Here is a 20,421-nt window from a genome sequence, read left to right on the forward strand (position 1 = left end):
GTTTCCCTAAATGAACCGAGCTCCCCAGAGCCGGCAGCACTCATGCAGCCCCAAACCATGATGCTGCCACCACTATACTTGACTGTAGGCAAGGGACAGTTGTCTTGGTGCTCTTTCAGCATGTGTGGCACCTTGGTGAAGAGCACCAAGACAACTGTCCCTTGCCTACAGTCAAGTATAGTGGTGGCAGCACTCATGCAGCCCCAAACCATGACGCTAGCAGCAGCAGACAGTTAGCAGAGAAGGAAGGAGGAAGCAGCAGGCAAGAGCAGCGTGTACTCTAACACATACATACACAAATTATCGTTGATATTCAACGATATACCTGGTGAGGAATTACCTGAGAGCCACCGGACACTTGTTTCACCGACGAGGGATTACAGTGTACTACACAAAAAGTGAGAAGTGCTCTTGTGTAGAAGAGGATCACGGAGCACAGGAAAACAGGAGTCACCGGCCTAGCAAAACCTGGACGCCACTATGGCAATGTGTGTGTACTGCAAAAGTGCTTACTCACAGTTAAAGGACGATATCAATCGCCTGAAGTCAGAGCTCCGAAAAAGGGATGAGCTGATTTAAGAATTTGCCTCTGTAGCTGCCGCCCAGTCAAAGCATATTTCATATATGCAGTCGTCAGCTCTCGCTGTCCCAGCAGCCCAATCATCCACCTCCCTGATGTCCCAAATCGTCTCGGACTCTGCGGCCACCCTCCCGTGGCTGGCCTCAATAAACGCTGGCACCGCAGCGGTCCATCCGGAGGGCCCGGCGGCAGGGGTCGGCCGGTCCCAGGAGCCTGAGCCGGACACAGGGGCAGTGGGCTCCACCACCGCTGCACCGGACCTGGTCGCTACAACGCCGCCGCCGGCCACACCGATGCCCCCAGATGATCCGTGGGTGCGCATCGGAGCCAGGCCTAAGGCCCCGATCTTTAGCTCCACACCAAATTGAGCTAATCCAGGGTCCCGACCATCCTGGACAGAGCTGGTGCGCCGTGGATGCAAGAGGGATTCGGGTGGGACTCTTCCACAACCACCCCTAGGTCTCTCCAACCGCTACACGATCCTGCTGGATGAGGCTCCGGTCCATCCCGTCGATGCCCCTGCAGTCCCAACTTCATCTGGCTTGGACTCTACTCCGGCCGCGGCTCCACCCGGCGCCTCCGGGCCCTCTTCTCCCACGGCCGCCGAGCCCTCTCCACCTGCGGCAGCCGAGCCCTCTCCACCTGTGGCCGCCGAGCCCTCTCCACCTGCGGCCAGCGTTGGTCTAGCAGCCAGTGTTGGTCGCTCCGCTCGCCGCTCCTCTACAGGGAGGGACCGCCGTAGGATGCTGAAGGAGGCTGTTATCATGCACTCAGGGGCTCTCTCTCGGGCTTCCACATCTCCGCACACCTGTCCGCCTACGCAGACCGTCCCGGTCCCAACACAGGCGGAGGTGACTGAACGCCCTCTGTCCGCTCCAGGCAGTCCATTGCCACCTTCTCCATGTCCTCTCTTCCCCCCAAACACATTAATTATTGGCGACTCCATAACCAGGAACATCCGCTTCATTAACGCCATCACACAATGTCTCCCTGGTGCCACCGTCCCCAACGTCCTGGATAAACTCCTGTCCCTCCTGCCCTCACTCCCCAGCTCTGTTAAAAGAGTTGTGGTGCATGTGGGGACCAACGACACAACCCGCCAGGAGTCAGAGTGCACCAAAAACAATTTTAACCTCCTCTTCGATGTTTTAAAGGACTGTGGAAAGTCTGTTTTTATTTCAGGGCCAATACCGACTCTCGGTCGCGGAGCCGGCCGTTTTAGTCGGCTCCTCAGCCTTAACACTTTCCTCCAGGCTGCCAGCAGGAAGTACAGCTTTGGTTTTATTGACAATTTTAACTTGTTCTGGGATCGTTCCTCTCTTTTTAACAGTGACGGAGTACATCCCAACAAACGGGGTAGCCAAATGCTGTCGGCTAACTTGCAGCATGCTGTGCAATCCCTCCCACGTGACTGACTGTTTACACCTGACACACACACCCCTTCTTCTTCTACGGTACAACACACAGATTCCCACGACAGCTCCCTCCACTGGTCCCTCCTGTCATCACACTCAGCTCCCTCAAACAAAACTGACACACCCACTGTTATACCCACCATCATTTCATATCATAGACCCACTGCAACACGCTCATCATCACACCCCTCTGCTGCAAACCACAACAATTTAATTCAGATCCCTCGGCAACCTCTGTTACCCCCTGCCCCTAATTTAAATTTTAATCCTGTAAATTTTGGTCTTTTAAATATCCGATCCTTAAATAGTAAATCATTTCTATGCCATGATTTTATTACTTTTAACAAATTGGACTTTTTTATCATAACAGAGACTTGGCTGTCTGAGGGAGACTGCAGCCCTCTCATTGAAGCAACCCCCCCTGATCTTGCACATCTCAATCAACCCCGTGTGACAGGCAGGGGAGGGGGGGGGTTGCTGTTATTTACAGGAAGGTTTTTAAATGCACTCCCATTCCAAAGAGCGATTTTACCTCATTTGAACATCTTGGTTTTATAGTAAATTCTAAACATCCAGTGCTAATTTTAATAATCTACAGACCGCCCAGGCCAAACAATGTTTTTATTCAAGAGTTTGCCAAGTTAGTATCTGGTTTTATAACAAAGTTTGACAAAGTTCTCATTTTAGGTGATTTTAACATACATGTTTGTTGCCCTTCTCAAACTTTTATTACTGATTTTATGGCCACTTTGGAATCTTTTAACCTCACCCAGGCTGTACAGGAACCCATCCACTCAAAAGGTCACACCCTTGACCTAGTACTTCATCACGGTCTCAGCCCTGACAACCTGGCAACTACGGATATCTGTGTGTCGGACCATAAAGCAGTTTTATTTAGTGTAATTTTATCCCAATCGCGTTTTAATCACAGTATACCCGTCCGTCGCCGCGTTTTTAACTCTATGGGCCCTATTTAGATGGTCTAAAGCGGACGGCGGATGGCGTGCGGCGCATGGGCGTGTCTCAGTCACTTGCTAGTTAGACAGCGCGTTTTCAGACTGTGCGCCATGGCGGAGAGTCTAAAAGGGTTGGACTTACTCTGTGAATTAGTCATGGGTGTGTTTTGGGCGTATCATTCCATAAGCCAATCAGAGTGTCACCTCTCATTCCCTTTAAGAGAGGCGCAATTGGAGCGCACGGCGGAGAGCTAGTTAGTTGGCGGACCTACCAACTGGAAAGAGTGAGCGTTTTACAGCTGAGGAGACGATAAATGTATCTCTATATCGACTGTCCCGTCACATCTGATGTCAGATCAAAGGGGATTGGCACCGTTTGGCACGTTTGGCACGTTTGGCACGCGTAATGGAAAACCCAACCTGATTTGATTAACACAGCTTCAATCTAATAAGTTCACATCCCTCTCAGCCAGTCACAAACAGCCACAGCATCAGATAGGGAGTATACTGTATATTCAGCATCTGTCATCTTAGAAAAGCCAAAAGAAAAGAAACAAAGAAACAGAGTGAGACGTCGAGAGAGAAAGAGAGAGCGCGCACGCACGAGAGAAACGCTGTCAACAAATTGTAAGTTATTCAATTTTATTTTAACCCAGAGGTTAGAGAGCCCAGCTCCTTCTCCAGTATCCTGAACCCCCCCGCCTGAAGGTGCAGGAAGGGCTGGTCCCGTGGCTGCACCCGGGCCCGTCTGGTCTGGCTGCGCGCGGGCTGCGGAGCTTCCCCCGGGTGCCCCCGCCTGTGCGGCGGGCTGTGCAGCCGCTGTGCATCCTCCTCCTCCTCCTCCTGACAAGATGATCTTCAGTTTTACGTTCTAAAAGCTTTTTTTTAAATATACATTTGTACGTGGCTCTAAGTTTTCGTTTTTAGTTCACAGAAGCTGGTTATTGTTGTGTTTATGTCAAAATAAAGTTTTATGAAACGTTTTCACATCTTTGATTTTGTGATTTACATGCCAAAATGATCACAATTCATTTGGGAAAGACAAGTTCATTTTACAGGCTATGCATCATCAACCCGTGGAGGTCTGCTCGCAGTTCCGTATATTCGGACACTTCAGCTTGGACCTCCCGGATTATGATGATCATTATTACTGTGATTAGATCATTCTGATTAATGACTGACCATTAAGACGTGTTTCTGATAAATATTTTAATGTGCACAATAATAACCTTTCACATTGTAAACATATTTTTATTTGTTATCTTTTGCATATGTGTGGCTGCTCCGTGTGTGTCTGAGCAGAGTGCATGCGTGTTGTGCACCCGCCTAGAGACGCATATTACTAACTTGTTTAACAGCGAAATACTGCGTCGTTGACTTTAGACCAGGTTTTTGTTGGTCACTGGCGCATTTGCTTTTCCCGTCATCTAACTAGCAACGCGCCATGACTGCGCCTGACCACTCCTCATTTTTAGACGAACACACCCAGAGAAGCGCAAGTTCATTTGCTAGTTAGACGAAGAGGGCGCAGGGCGTGAAAATGACAACTGCGCCGGCATCTAAATAGCAATGACACTTGCGACATGGATTATGCGCCGTCCGCCGTCCGCTTTAGGTCATCTAAATAGGGCCCTATGTCTGCCAGCCAGTTTTCTGAGCTTTTTACTGTTGCTTCTTTAACTGCTTTTAACCAAAATTTTAATACAGAGGAGATGGTCTCCCTTTTTAACCAAACCTGTCACACTGTTCTGGACTCTGTTGCCCCCTACAAAGTCAAAAAACTAAATAGTGCACCACAGCCTTGGTTGAACGATTCAATCCATGAACTAAAGAGAGACTGTAGGAGAAAGGAACGAAAATGGAAGAAGACAGGTTTACATGTATTTTATGAAATTTGGAAAGAATCAATGATGAAATTTCAAAGAAGCAAGAGCATCATTTTTCTCTAATTTAATTTTAGCAAATCAATCCAACCCCAGAATTTTATTTAAAGTAGTAGACTCAGTCACCACCCCCTCCACCTGACATTTTACTGATGCCTCTCATGAGATGTGCGAAGATTTTTTAAATTTTTTTACCAACAAAATTAAGGTTTTAAGACAACAAATCACCCCCCCAGACCGCATTTTACATGCCAGTAGGGACATTTACAGTTATTTTAGTAATTCTGAACCAGTTTCACTGTCGTTTTTATCCGAAATCTTAACCCACATGAAACCAGCTACCTGCTGTCTTGATGTCATTCCAACAAAATTTCTTAAAGAGGTTATTGACACAGTTGGACCCAGTATTTTATTGATTATTAACAGCTCATGAACAAAAGGCATTTTTCCATCTTCTTTTAAACATGCTGTGGTCCAACCTCTTTTAAAGAAACCCAGCTCTTTTAAAGAAACCCAGCCTTGATCCTTCTGATTTTAACAATTTTAGGCCAATTTCTAAACTCCTGTTTTTATCAAAAATTTTAGAAAAAGTGGTTTCAACCCAGCTTTTAGCTTTTATGTGTCATAACAATCTCTTTGAGAGATTTCAATCAGGTTTTAGAGCCCTACACAGTACAGAAACTGCCCTCCTCAAAGTAACCAATGATCTTCTTTTAGCTGCCGACAGGGGAGAGAGCGCAATTTTAATCCTTTTAGACCTAAGTGCAGCCTTCGACACTGTTGATCATGCCAGACCTAAGTGCAGCCTTCGACACTGTTGATCATGCCATTTTAATTGACCGTCTGGAAACCTGGGTTGGCATCAAGGACACTGCACTTAGCTGGTTTTATTCCTACCTTTTAGATAGAACTTTTGCGGTCACCATAGGTAATTACACATCCTCGAAAACTCAGATTACCTGTGGTGTACCGCAAGGTTCAATTTTAGGTCCAATTTTATTTTCTATTTATATGCTTCCGCTCGGTCAGATCATCCGCCGCCACAACGTGTCTTTCCATTGCTATGCGGACGACACACAGATATACCTCCCGCTGAGACCGGATGACCCAAGAAGCCTAGCTGCTGTGTTAGATTGTCTCAACGATATCAACTGTTGGATGGCCTAAAACTTTCTTCAACTCAATAACTCCAAATCCGAAATCATACTGTTCACTCCGCCAACCTCCACCAGTCCCATTGAAAATAGCCTTGGTCCCCTGTCCATTAACGTCAAATCCGCAGCCAGAAACTCAGGAGTAATATTCAATCCAGACCTCAACTTCCAACCTCTTATCAATAAAGTTGTCCAGTCCTGCTTCCATCAGTTAAGAACTATCTCCAAAATCAAACCCATGCTCCCACATTCTGACTTAGAAAAAATAACCCACGCATTCATCTTCTCCAGACTCGATTACTGTAACTCACTCCTCTCTGGCATAAACCATAAATCACTCTCCCACCTCCAACTGGTCCAGAACGCAGCAGCTAGGCTTCTGACTGGTTTTAACAGACGACATCACCCCAATCCTGGCTTCCCTCCATTGGCTACCTGTGCGTTTTAGAATTGATTTTAAGATTTTACTGATCACTTTGAAAGCCCGGCTGGGTCTGGCCCCAAGTTACGTAGCAGAAATGTTGACCCCATACGAGCCAGTACGCAGCCTTAGATCCTCGGGCAGAGCCCTCCTGGCCGTTCCAAAGTCGAGACTTAAATCTAGAGGCGACCACGCTTTTTCCACCAGGGCCCCTCGACTTTGGAACAACCTGCCTGAGGAGATAAGGCTTGCAGAATCAGTAACATCTTTTAAATCTCTTCTTAAAACCCATTTTTATAGACTTGCCTTTATGTGATGTCGTCTTTTTATCTTTTTATTTATTCTTTTTGTTTATTCTTTTTATTTATTTTATTCTGTTACTTTTAATTGTTTATTCTTTGTTATTCTATTGTCATTATGCAATGTTGTCTTTTTATCCTTCTATTCGTTTCTTTCTAGTATTTAGAAATAATAGTTTTATTGCCTTTATTGTTCTTATCTCTTTTAACATTCTGGGCTCTAGTTTCGCAGACCGGGCAAGGCGGGGGCGCAGCGCACCTGCGCTTCGCCAAGTGGGTGTGGCCAGGCAGATTTTGCAAGTTTGGCACACCGTGCGCCTGGCGCAGCTAATCCTCTTTCCCACCTCCGTCCCTCCTACCTGCGCAAGTCGGAAAGAGGGAGGAGAGAAGGTGTGGAGTGGGTTTTACACACATCACACCAATCAAATGAGCCCCTCTCCTCGCCCTTAAATGCGCCACGCGAAGGCGTAATGAGAGTTTACTCAATTCGCCATGGCAGAAGAGAGCAGCAGCGTCAGACGGCCAAACTTCTCCCAGGAGGAAACTGATGTTTTGGTCCGGGAGGTCCAAGCTCGCAGTGTCCGAATATACGGAACTGCGAGCAGACCTCCACGGGCTGATGATGCAAAGGTAGCCTGGGAGGAGGTCACCACAATTGTAAATCAATGTTGCGTTTCTCTCGTGCGCGCGCGCTCTCTCTTTCTCTCTCGCAGTCTCACTCTGTTTCTTTTCTTTTGACTTTTCTAAGATGACAGATGCTGAATATATACTCCCTATCTGATGCTGTGGCTGTTTGTGGTTGGCTGAGAGGGATGTGAACTCATTAGTTTGCAGCTGTGTTAATCAAATCAGGTTGGGTTTCCATTACGCGTGCCAAACGTGCCAAACGGTGCCAATCCCCTTTGATCTGACATCAGATGTGACGGGACAGTCGATATAGAGATACATTTATGTGCTGATTGCAGATAGTTGCATTGAATAGTGGTTTTTTGGGTATTTATTGCATCGTTAATGTGCCTGATATTCTGGAAACCTGCCTGTGAGGTTTTGGTGACGTGTGCGCACTGTCCGCCGGTCAGCCAAACTTCGGCTTACACCGGCTGCGCTCCCCCTGCGCTGACAGTAGACCTGGTTTCAGCTGGCGAGCTTTTAGCGCACCTTCGGCGAAGCCTTTTGGCACGAAACTGTCACTGCGCCAAGCTGGATCTGTCGACACCTCCCCCTGCTGCGCCGCCACACCCATCTCAGCGCACCTTGGTCTGCCAAACTACCAAACTGAGCACGCCTCGGGTTGCGCTGCTCGAAACTAGCTCTGCGTGGGGTTCGCCACCCTGCGCCACCCTGCGCTGCGCCGGGAAACTAGAGCCCTCTGTCTTATCATTCTGTCTGTGTTTTGCTTAACTTTACCTCAATTTGAGCTTAATTTTGTCCTGCTTTTGTTTGCCCTCACTGTTTTGAGACTCTTGCTATAGATATTCCTGCGCTTGCTTTGTTTGTCAAATGCTATAGATATTCCTGCGCTTGCTTTGTTTGTCAAAGAACTTTGTAAACTTTTGTTTTTAAAGGTGCTATATAAATAAAGTTATTACTATATTATCTTATCTTAAATCCAATATTCTTGTTATTACCTCCTCAATTTCTGATGAGGTGGACATGATAACCATTAATACATTTAAGGTTATTCATCCCTACAACAGGAAATACTTTATCCCTAACCTGATATGGAGTGTGCACTGCACATGTGAGCATTTTTGATGATGGCCTCCATCCAATCCTTTTGTCTTGTCACATTTAACCATAGTTGTCTTTTTCTTTCTCTTTTTTTTTTTTTTGTTAACGGGCAGTGGCGGCTGGTTTTGAGCCATGACTCCTTCTATTCTAGATCCCAATAACACAACAGACACAAAGACCACATTTTAAGATCCCTATGTAGCCTACAGCCCTGTGGGGGATAGGTAGGTTTTGCCTCCAGCTAACAAACTGATGTCATTGTGACGTCTGCTCTTAAAGGGTCTATATAGTCTTTGTTTAATGCTTGACTAAATACATCAAAATGAAATGTGACAAAATGTCACAAAAACAACAAAAATATCAATATTACAATTTACTCGAAATGACTAACGGTAAATAAATATTTAAACACTCTACAGGCTATAGGCACTTCCTCTACCTTTGCCACAAAGCTCATCCAGTTGGGTGTCTTCAGAAATTTTTGTACTTTTGCCTTCACGATACTCAAGGTAAATACCAATAACTGACTTTGTGGAATATAAATGTGTTATTCTACAAAAACCTTTCAAATCCTGAGTAAACAAGATTATGATTCTGACCAGACTTGACAGTTTTTAATGCCACAAACACATTTTGGTTAGTGCCAGAAGCTCAGAAGATAGAGCGGGTTGTCCACTAATCAGAAGATCAGCGGTTCAGTCCCCGGCTCCTCAGGTCTGCATGTAGAGGTATTCTTGGGCTAGATACTAAACTAAATTGCTCCCAATGGCTGTTCTTTTGTTGTGTGAGTGTGTTAGAAACTGAATGGCACGTGGCACCTTGTATGGTAGCCTCGGCCACCAGTGTATGAATGTGTGTGTGAATGGGTGAATGTGACTTGTAGTGTAAAAAGCACTTTGAGTGGTCAGAAGACTAGAAAGGCGCTATACAAGTGCAGTCCATTTACTGAATTTCAGTGTCCAACTATTACTAAAAGATGTTTGTGTCAACTGACTTCATGTTTCTGTGCAGATGTACGGCAGGACGAACTTCATCATGGGTTACACTGATAATGAAGTATTTAAAGGTATCCTGAAGCTAACCAAGAGCTGCTGGTTAAACATCACCCCGTCATCAAATGTCACTGAAGCTTTCATGTCTCAGGAGAACAAGATGTGAGTTGATATTTAATGTACATTCAAAAACATTTGAGGAAGAATTCTCCTAAAACATATTTAACACAGTTATTATGTGTCTAAGATGATCACTTTTCCTTCTCATTTTCCTTTATTTTCCCTTTTTTCCTGTCCTTATGCTGCTCCTGGTTCACTTATTTCCTAATCATGAAATCCAGTTGTCCTACATCATTGTGAGCATTTATATTTGTGCGGTGGTGTGTCCATGTCACTCTACAGTTACACCTCCAACACTCTAGTTGGCGTCGGAGGGTCTTGTGAAGTGCTATAAAGTTTAGTTGATTCAAAAGACACATTAAACATGGCTTAATAGCGACAATTTCAAACACAAGTACACAAATCGGCTTCACTATAACTTGCTGCATTCACAGACAAGGCAAGTACAAAGTAAAGTACAGGAGGAGTAAAAGTGCATATGATAAAGTTAGAAGGAAGAGGGAGACAGTAGTGATGGCGAAATTTGGATTGAAGAACATTGCACTAAGGAGGGCTCTGTGGCAACCCAAGGTGTAAGAACACACTTTTGGCTAGAAAGAACATACAAAGATGAGGAGGGTGCGGCGCAGTGGCAGGATGAGCAACTAATCCGACTAAAACTTTGGCAAATCACGAAATGTGTGAATTTGTGGCAAGTGCGGGAAGAATTTCCAAGCGTGCCGTGGGAGACAATCCTGCTTAGATTGTGGGTTCCCTACTCATTAGACCCAATACTACAATTCTTGTGCACTCACTACAAGAGCAGACCAGTAGCTTCGCTTCCTCTGGACCAAGTAATACCATCAGCAGGTTTAGAAGAGGGGGTAGTGTTTGCCCCGCGGTTGCAGATCGCTGGTGAGCCCAGAAGGGTTGAGTGAGAAACAGGAAAATTTGGCTGCCTTACTAAAACCCCTCAAGAAGATGGGTCAGAAAATTTAGAATACAACCCGTGGAGAGAAAAGAAATATAAGACAGCTATCACAGTAGGAAAAATAATTGTGCTAATACGCACAAAAGAAACAGACGAACAGCTGGAGATCCCAAGGGCAGGTGAAGTTAAACAAGGCTTCATGGGGCCGATCAGGGAAAGATGGAAAAAGTGGACCTAACTCCCCTGGAGATAGTGATGCAGAAACACCCTGGTCGAAAAAATCAAATTCGACACTGTGTGGCTAAGGAAAGGAAAAAATCGCTGGCCTAAAAATAGTACCTTCGATCTGGCATGCTGTGATGAAGTAGAGACAGAATTAAGACAGGTTGAAGCTAAAGACACAAAAGCTAGCTATAAGAACAGAAATAAATGGAGAAGGAAATGTGGGGTGGTTTAGGCAAGTAGGGAGCAGGAAGCAAATGGTGCAGCTAGAAGGCAGAGAGCACCCAGAGGGGCCACAGATGAACAAAGACGTAGTACCCACAGCGCCACCATTGCCAGCAGCACCACCACCATACCCATATAGCACACCACCGTCAGGGGCAGGACAGTACGTGTTGAAGGAAGAGGAAGCAGTAACAATGAAGGGCCAATTGAAAGGGAAGTTTACAATGATGCTGGCCAATGTGACCGAGACTGAACCTAAGAATAAGAACCGTAGACTGGCCAAAACACGTGGAAAATTACTAACTCATTCACCGCAGGCCATGGATACAGACTCAGAGGAAGGTTGGATAACCTCCAGTGAGGCCTCAGAAGATGAAATAGCGGACTCCAGCAGGGAACTGGATCCCATGTCACAACAGAGAGACTCATACAAACAGGAAGGAAGTCAATGTCGGCCACAGAGGAAGACACCAGTGGCAGAGAAGGGTGGCAAGGGTCACGGCCAGGACAGAGGGAGGTTGGAGAGAGATAAAAGACCATACCGTGAAGAGTGTGAATAGTTGCACCCCAAGGTAGGATGGTCTAAGACCCACAGATTCTGCAGGGGTGCAAGTACCCCGATAACAAGGGCACAAGATAAATCTGAGTTGTACAGGAGGGAATCAGAGGATGAGAAGGTCAGACTAGGAAAGTCACTGGACGGCCTGGAACGACAGATAGCAACACAGATCGACGATATGGCCAAAAGGGTGCGTCAAATGTCCCCCATCGATTCACTACCAACTAGAGATCTTGCGGCCACCATCGGCCAGCAACCCGTCGATAACAGCAGACACCCAAGGGCCTGGAACCCCAGAATATCATTGCTAGAAGCTATTGCAGCAATGGGATGAGTCCACAAGACAGCATGACAAGAGAGTGGAACGAATGGCACAAGCCCTAGATCGATTAGAAAGACAGTTGGATAGCTCGGATTTTCCCCAGGAAAAAGATGGCAGGTCCCCAGAAGGCACCTTAAGAGAACTTCAAGGTACCCTAGAGACGAGTAAGAGTGAGCTAGATTGTCTATCCTCCGAACGCAGGAATGCAGGCGCAAACAAGAAAACTGCTGGAAGAGAGCGTGGAGAAAGAAAAGACAAGGGGCCCCAGAGTGATGGTGGTGACTGGTTGATGCTAAGAGGGGGAAAGAAAATCAGTCAGCCTACATTTTTTGATGATGAAAGTGATACAGAGGTAGAGTTTATGTGCCCCCTAGTGACAAAAGCTTCAGTTAGGATCCAATACGAACCGTGATAGGTCTGGCAGAGCATTTGCCGGTCCTTACAGATGGAGCTGATAAATGGATAATGGCATCCCCAGATCACGATATTATCCACTCAAATCGCAATCGCACATTTTTATCAAATCATGCAGCACTACCCCGTATGTACCTCTAGACGGCACCCGGTTTGAAACCCACTGGTATCACTATGCCCCAACGCCCCCACCAGCGCAGCCGCTACTGATCCAGGAATCGGCAATGCCAGAGCAACAGGGAAACCAGCCTATGATCGGAGCCTCAAACCCAGGAATGACTACACCAGGGTGGAGACTAGCAATGTTCGATACAGCACCAGGACAAGGAGCCCTCAACCCAACTCCTAACACCCTCACCTCATGTGGGCCAAGAAGGAAACCACCAGTGGATGCGCCCAGACAGCACGGCACCGACCTCATCTCAGAACATGGTGCAGGCCACATCCCAGACAGGGCCAGCCTCCTCACAACCAGAGTTGCCACAAGTTGATCCCTCAGACACCAGGGACTTCAAGTGGAATTGGCTGCTGCTTAATCCATCCCCTGAAAGGGCTTCATCCTCTGAGGGAGATTCCGAAGCGATTATGGAAGAACGAGCATCTTGGTCCCCAACTAGTCCGCCAGCTGATGAGCCCTTACCCACACCTGGTCCACCTACTGTTGAACCGGAAAAGAAGCCATTGCCTTCCACAGTGAGAGCACGTCTACAGCGAGAATTTAACATAGAGCCTGAAGCGGTGGAAAACTTCTTCCACTTCCTGCCAATTGAAAAACCGACCACAAGGGAGGAGCAGAAGGCTGTGGACAACCTGAGAGATCGGCTCTATCGTGTCCCTCCGACTCCCTACTGCCGACTGGTGCATAGTGTAGGGATTTGCTAAAGGCAAGTTGGTTATTGATTATTAATTACTAATTGTAATTAATTAAGAAATTAATTTATTAATGTGTATTAATAATTCTGGGGCACTACCCTGGATACAGGGATCAATGACCAACTGGTATTTAAACCAAAAAAGGGAAAAATCCTCGTCTCAGTTTGCTAATATAGGTGAATCTTAACAATCAAACAGTTTAGAAGGCGTGAACCCGAGCACTGACCATCACAACCAGCTACTGATACAAAAACAATGCACTGCATTACCAAAGACCTAAAATGGCGGATAGGGAACACGTCACGCCAGGTACTGATAAGAGTAAGGCGGGAAATTTAAGAGAAGAAGTACTGAGGCGGGATACTAGAGCAAGACAATGGGTCTTAAAGTATGCACAAGATGGCGTCCAGCGGGATCAAACACACTGTATGCTCTAACAAAATAGCTGTGCCAACACGTGTAGGTGAGTAGACTGTGGTAATGGCGAACTGCTCTTAAGGAGTTGCTCACAGGGCAATGTTTGATTTTACCACAGGTATAAGGTGTACGTGTGTGTGCTTGCAAGTGTGCATGTAGGTTAGTTAAAAGAGAGAGAGAGAGAGAGAGAGAGAGAGGGAGAGAAGAGGCGAGCGGGCGCTCGTAATCAGCGCGAGGTAACAGCGGCCGTGGAGGAACACAATGGTCATTATCAAAGAAAGGGACATGGTGGTCCTCAGAGTTCACAGTCACAGTTAAAAGTTACGACGACGTGTGTCCCGTCTGTTGCTCCGGGAGAAAGATGCTGTCCTCGGTGTGGCAGAAGAGGGATCAGCTGCGTCGACTCGGTTGAAGAAGCGGGGCCTCGTTGGCTCCGTCTTCCTCGGGAGAAAAGGGGGTTTCTCCAAACTCTGCAGATGTTGAGGAATGGCGGGGTTGCGCGGCATTCCTCCGGTTCTCCGTGGAGTGTTAAAAACAAAAAGAAAAAGGTGTCTTTCCTCGTCCAGCGAGTCAAGAAACAAAAGGGCGGCCTAGGTCGGTTGAATTCAAATGTTGAAACAAAAGGGCGGCCTAGGTCGGTTGAATTCAAATGTTTGAGGTGCTCCCTAGCAGTAACTTGTGCACAGAAAGCTTTGGCTTCCTTCCAACAACTCGTCACTCGGGGATTGCGAGGGGCGTAAGCGCACACCAGCAATTAAAGTCTCAGTGACGTCAGAGGGGGTTCCGTCTGACTCCACCTGAACCTGGCAGCAGTCGCCCAATAGGGAGCAAGAGTTTGAATTTCAAAAGTGATTTACACTTTGATAGTTAGCGGACCGATGGAAGCTTGGCGCGTTTCCTTTGTTCTTAGACTGGCTGGTTTTGTTAAGGCCTCTCTATTGTTTAAAACATGTGGCTGAGGTCCCAACATCCCCTCTTTGGTCTGAAGGGTGGGGTGCTGAGCACAACCTTTGGAGCAACCTAAGGGCCAAACAGTCCATGAGTCCATAAATGCATGAGAGGTGGAGGAGAAGTGTTCTTTCGGGAACACGGATAGAGTAATCCACCTGTCTCTGGCAAAGGAAAGTCCATAATTGTCCAAAAGGTTCATAACAGTTCATGTTCAGAGGCTTGTCTGGGCAGGACATAGAGGCTAGTCTGGCCAGGATATAGAGGCTAGTCTGGGCAGGACAAGATTTCTGAGCCATGGTTACATCACAGATAACAACGAAAAGGGTACACTGTTCTTATTAAAAACCACCAATACTTCCAAATAATCATCGGAAGTAGACAAGAAGAAGAAAGAAGCAAGAGGGAGGAGAAAGAAATGGTGGTTAGAACAAGGTTAGTAGGCTCTCCCTTCTCCTCTTGGAGGATTAGGGTTAACCATGTGTACAGCTGCAGGATGGTGTGTAAGACGTGGTGAGACCAGGAGGAGGGAATCCAGTCTGGCTTGCAGTTTCTGGATGTATTTGTACATGGCGTGTGCAATTATTAGCCATGATGATCCAACCACTAAGCAGGAGCCCCAGGGCAACCATGCTAACTGGGTTGTCTACGTAAGCTGACTTTGCTACATGAGCAGAAAATGTGGTGGTAAGCCCAGTCGGTTTTAGACTGAACTTAACCAATTTAGTACCTTCAGTTAGGAGTTCGTTTTGAATGGTGTCATGAATTGTGAAATTTTGACCAACAAAGGCGTCCATAATCTCAATCTTCACATCATGCCTGTCTGGATTGAGATAATGGAGGACAACGTCACCAATATGCACTGTGGCTCCTTTCAGAATTGTTAAGAATACTGTCTGGTTTGGTAGGGTCAGCTTTGTGGCTGTATCATGGCGGTCGTATGACATAATGACTTCATTACCAGGTGTGCCCCCCTATAGGGGGGTGATGCTAACCTATGCTCACGACCAGTGACCATGCTCACTGACCTGCTGGGTTGTCCCAACTTACCATATATGGTCAGCTGGGACAACCCAGCAGGTCAGTCCCTGGCCGTTGTGGGTGTGAAGAAGACGAGTTTTGAACAAAGGTCTGGAGTTCAGACCGACTTCAGACATTGCTTTTTACTTCGTCATAAATAAACAATCCAGAGTAGATTTCCTGATAAAGTCTCCTTTTCATCTAGCTAATTTACAAACATCAACACACATCTTGTCCTCATCTTGGCTTGCTGAATGAACATCTAAGCAAAGGCTCACTGGTGGAAAAATGCACCGCTAATGTTGGTTATCAAGCAACGTAACTAGCTAATTAGCTGGTCAGCTGCAGCACGAGCAGGAGCATATAAACTTACCTGCAAATGTCACTTTGGTCCAATCAGCAGCTGACTTACCACTGCTAACAGCACACTGCCTGTACATGAGTTGTTTAATCTAGGTTTGTTTACTCCTGTGCAGCTCTATTAACTTGCGTATCTTGATGTTTGTGAAATTTTTCTTTTCTTTTTCTCTGATCCTCCATAATAACGATGCTACCAATGATAAATGATTCGCTATATTTGAGCAAGACAGTAGGAGAATGATAACAATGATGCTGGAGTCATGCATGAACCATTTTTGAAAACGTACACCTGCCCATACCCGTAAAGCTCAGTACCAGAACCAACCCGTTACCCATCATTGTATCTAAGTCAAAGCCGCACCTGTTTATAAAAATCCTGCAACCTGACCTTACCCCATGATTAAACACACACAGGCTACAGTCACCTACATTAAGCTGGGTTCTCCATTCTTGAATTACAAATCCAGCAAATCTCTTTCACTGGCTGCGCTTGATGGCAGGATGGTGAAAACACTGAATCATGGCCAGGTTAGGGCCTGTGTCCACATAGCGCCTTTTCTGGCAGAAAAGCGCTGGAAGGGCGCTGCGGAGCACTGGGATGAAGCGTCTGTGCGCCCCAAAAAAAAACGCTCATGAGGGTTTTCGTTTCTATGACAACAATATCATGCAGCCGCAGACGCTCCCTCCTCATTGGGAACAATTGAAAAAAGACGCTGGCCTTCTTCTGGCACTCAGAAAAAGGCACTATGTGGACACAGGGCTTTAGGAAACATTTTTGCATGCTTCTTTCAATACCTCTTTTCACAATATTTTACTAAAATCTTTCACTTTGTCAACATTTTTTTGAGACATTTTATTAACATTTTTTCAGAGATTTTCATAATATTTTCTTGACATTTAAGTAACATTTTTTCAAACATTTTAATAATATTTTTTGGACATTTTATCAATATTTTTTGAACATTTTATTACTAATTTTTGGATATTTCATTAACATTTTTTCTGACATTTTAATATTTTTGGGACATTTCATAAACATTTTTCAAGAAATGTTTTTAATATTTTTTGGACACTTTATCAATATTTTTTTGAATAATTTACCATTTACCATTTTTTAAATATATTTTAGACATTTTAATACCATTTTTCACCACCATAAAACCTCAAAAGGATCCTCCTTGGGTGTCTTGAACTCCATGTAGGCTGCCACCTCATCCTCGGGCTGCAAAGTTTCATGGCTGGAGTCCACCACGTCAGTGACCAATGTGACAACGGGGTCAAAGGTTCCACTTGTGCCACTGACTTTCAAAATAAAAGGAGTTGCAGCTTGATCATAGTGAGTTAGATGTCAAATTATTACACATATACTGCAGATCTTTTTACTTTGGTTTGTTCTGAAAAATAAAATATCTGTTGTTGTTCTCACCTGCTGCTCGCACCCGTGAGTTTTTATGTGTACATATTTTTACCCGTTACACAGCTTTTTGCGTGTTACCTGCGGTGCAGGACTCTGACGCATGTGCTGCTCTGTAATAGCCAGTTTCTGGGCATTTACATGAACGCATATCACTAAGACCAGGAGTAGTTCAGACTAGACTTAAGTTTGGCTGGTGCAACTGACTCAAAGTCCCTTCTTAAGACTAGTCTCAACAAAGACCAATTGGTGCAACCCATTCCTGACATGGGTTAGGAGTTCAAAAAGTAATGACCGTGGAGCAGCAGTGAAAGAGAATTGCAAACTGATTGGCAGGAGCAGAGTGTAGTGGATGGGCTGAGGTGTACAGTTTGACCATGTCATGGATGTTGTTCTTACTTTGACAAAACAATGCCACCATTAGATCTGCTGAGTAGCCTATTTCAGGGCTTTCAAACATATCATTCAGCCATGATACATGACAGGAATCTTAACTTTTTAAACCAATGTAGATAAGTCCTAAACAGTTCTGTTAGGATATGAACACACTCTTCCTCTGTTGTTTTTTTCCCCAGAAATGGAACCTGCTGGAGCTCAACTTTCAACATAACTATTGACGGCAACACTGCATCAGCATCACGTAAGTTATGCCGGCCCCACACTTGAGGATAATTGGGCAGATTATGGGTTTGATTTGCCCTTCCCAATAAATGTGGGGGTGTTACAGACATAATCTTAATGTTATTGACCAGATCAGATTTTCCCCAATTTCAAGCCATAAATATCAAATGTTTTTAATAATTACAACTTGAAATCCTGCAGTGTAGTTGAGCAGCTAAAGAATCATTCAGTTTGTGATAAAAGCACCAAATCTGGTACAAATATAACTTAAAATATGTAGAAGACATCTGGATATCGCAGATTGGCATTTTGATGACTGTGGCAGCAAAATCCGATAGAGCCACCATCCAAAAGACATTTTGGCTATAACTTTTGAACCCGATGATCTATAAATGCAAGTTTGGTGTTGATTTTATGTTGTTTGGACCCCTAATTTGCATATCCTCCTGAGACCCAAACTTTTGTTTGGTATGCATTTTTAATTTCTCCTAACTATTTGGGTATAAGTATAAAAGTATAAAACCTAAACATTGTCAACGATAATTAAGTCCCAGTGTCCTCAAACAAGACAATAATATAGTTCTAATGTCCTCAAACAAGACGACAGTAAAGTCTCAGTGTCTTCAAACGAGTACTTCCTAATTAATAGTGTCTTAGCTTGTTACTGTTGCTAAAATTGGTCAAATTTGTTGCAATATCAAACTACACATTCTTAATCATAAATAGACAAGTTTCAACCATAAAATGTGATCAGGTTTTGGACCTTGTCCACTTTTGTGTGGGGGTCGTCTGCGACTGACTTGGCAGAGATGGCTGCTATCTTGTTTTACATGGATTAGTGTATTGTGCTCTTACTAACACTAGATGGGACCAGTGATGGGAATAACGACGCTACAAACAGCGATACTTTTTTCGGTAACGAGTAATCAAAAAAGTTACTGTCCCCCCAATTGGGGGCAGCAGTAGTTCAGTCCATAGGGACTTGGGTTGGGAACCGGGGGGTCACCTGTTCAAGTCCCCATCCGGACCAAAATATGGAGTGTGGACTGGTAGCTGGAGAGGTGCCAGTTCACCTCCTGGGCACTGCCGAGGTACCCCTTGAGCAAGGTACCGAACCCCCCGACCGCTCGGACCGCCTGTCATGGGCAGCCCCACTCTGACATCTCTCCACTTAGTGCATAGGTCCTGTTTGTGCATGTGTGTGTTCAGACCTGTGTGTAACTGACAACAGAGTGAAAGAATTGAATTTCCCCCCGGGGATTAATAAAGTATATAAAATTTAAAAAAAAAAAAAAAATGTAAATAACACCGTTACCGTTACTCACAATAAAATGCGCCGTTACTTGGCTTTACTTGAGTTCACTGAAGCGGCTTTCACGCAAGCAAGCTCCTTCTCAGCGGAGCTCTAAAGTTTTTCTTCTTTGGTGAGGGCAGGTGAGGGGAAAGGGAGGGAGAGACAACCTCATAAGTGATGATGATTGGCTTAGCGAAAGTAAAATTTCATCATAAACCAGTCAGAGGCAGAGTAGGGCGGGTATTCACAAGCACACAAGCAGGGTTGTCAAAACAAATATTGGTAGCCATGGGTTGCATTTTTTTAGGCTTGTGTCTAAAGTGGAGTTGCTTATTTGGGTTTGCTATCTAAACGTCGCCTTTCACTAAATATATCCGTCTAATAAGTTATTTAAATGCATGATAGTATGTCGGACTGCAGGATGTTTCCACAGCTCCGCTCCCCTCTGCCCCTCTCCTTCTCCGCATACACACAGCTGACGGTCAGTCAATGAGACTTTTCACATTTAAATTGCGCTATTAATGGAGGTTCTTACACACACACACACACAACAATGCAGTGTAGTGTAGATAAGTGTACAATGTTTTTCAGCCATTATCTACTCACCCATATGCCGAGGGAGGCTCAGGTGAAGTTTTAGGCAAAATCCCAATATCCCCCCTGTCCACTACCCCTTAGCCCCTGGCCCTACCCCTAGCCCTTGCCCAATACCCCATGACCCTCAAAATGAAGCAACGAGGGGTAGGGGTAGAAATCTTTCCCTAGGAATTGAGACACCACTCACTACGTCACCGCGTCGGTTATGTTCACGCATATGTAACTATTTTAAACAGGAAGCTGTGAGCCATCTACATTTCCAACCGGCATCTACAGTGGAGTCTCATTCATCCTACCGATCGCGTTTGCCGCAATCATCATGCTTCATTTGATGAACGACAGACGACAGGGGACTTCTGCTAGCTAGTTAACCAGCTAACATTACGAGGCAGCATAGTTATACTAGCTGGCGTGTTATCGTAATGTGAAAAGTCCGACAATGTTGCTGAACAGGACAGATGCCAGATGCCAGATAGTGTGAGCTACCTAGCTAAATAGCTAGCTAACAAGCAACCTGATGACGTTAACGTTAGCTATGTATGAACTTTTTTCCCCGTCTCTTGCTCGGTGGTAGCCATGGCGACGTCTACCCCTTGTGGCTAGTTTCATACCCACTACCCCTTGTTATGCCCCCTACCCCTACACGCAAAAAGCAATTGGGACACCCCTACCCC

The 20,421-nt window shown here is 45.4% G+C and overlaps 1 protein-coding gene across 5 annotated transcripts in view; it reads left to right on the forward strand.

The window, feature by feature from the left end:
• The window catches only part of LOC126383502 (uncharacterized), a 131,263-nt gene that overhangs the window by 96,440 nt on the left and 14,402 nt on the right, over window positions 1-20,421 (forward strand). For 4 of the 5 annotated variants that reach the window (XR_007569153.1, XR_007569154.1, XM_050034030.1 and 1 more), the window contains exons 2-3: window positions 9,451-9,593; window positions 17,811-17,875. The exons of the other annotated variant lie outside the window; for it this stretch is intronic. Coding sequence is in view for 2 of the 4 variants with exons in the window: in XM_050034030.1 (XP_049889987.1) it covers window positions 9,451-9,593; window positions 17,811-17,875 (208 nt within the window). In the remaining 2 variants the exon portion in view is untranslated. The remainder of the gene's footprint in view (window positions 1-9,450; window positions 9,594-17,810; window positions 17,876-20,421) is intronic. 5 annotated transcript variants of the gene reach the window in all.

Source organism: Epinephelus moara, chromosome 22 (genome assembly GCF_006386435.1).
Source record: "Epinephelus moara isolate mb chromosome 22, YSFRI_EMoa_1.0, whole genome shotgun sequence".
NCBI lineage: Eukaryota > Metazoa > Chordata > Actinopteri > Perciformes > Serranidae > Epinephelus > Epinephelus moara.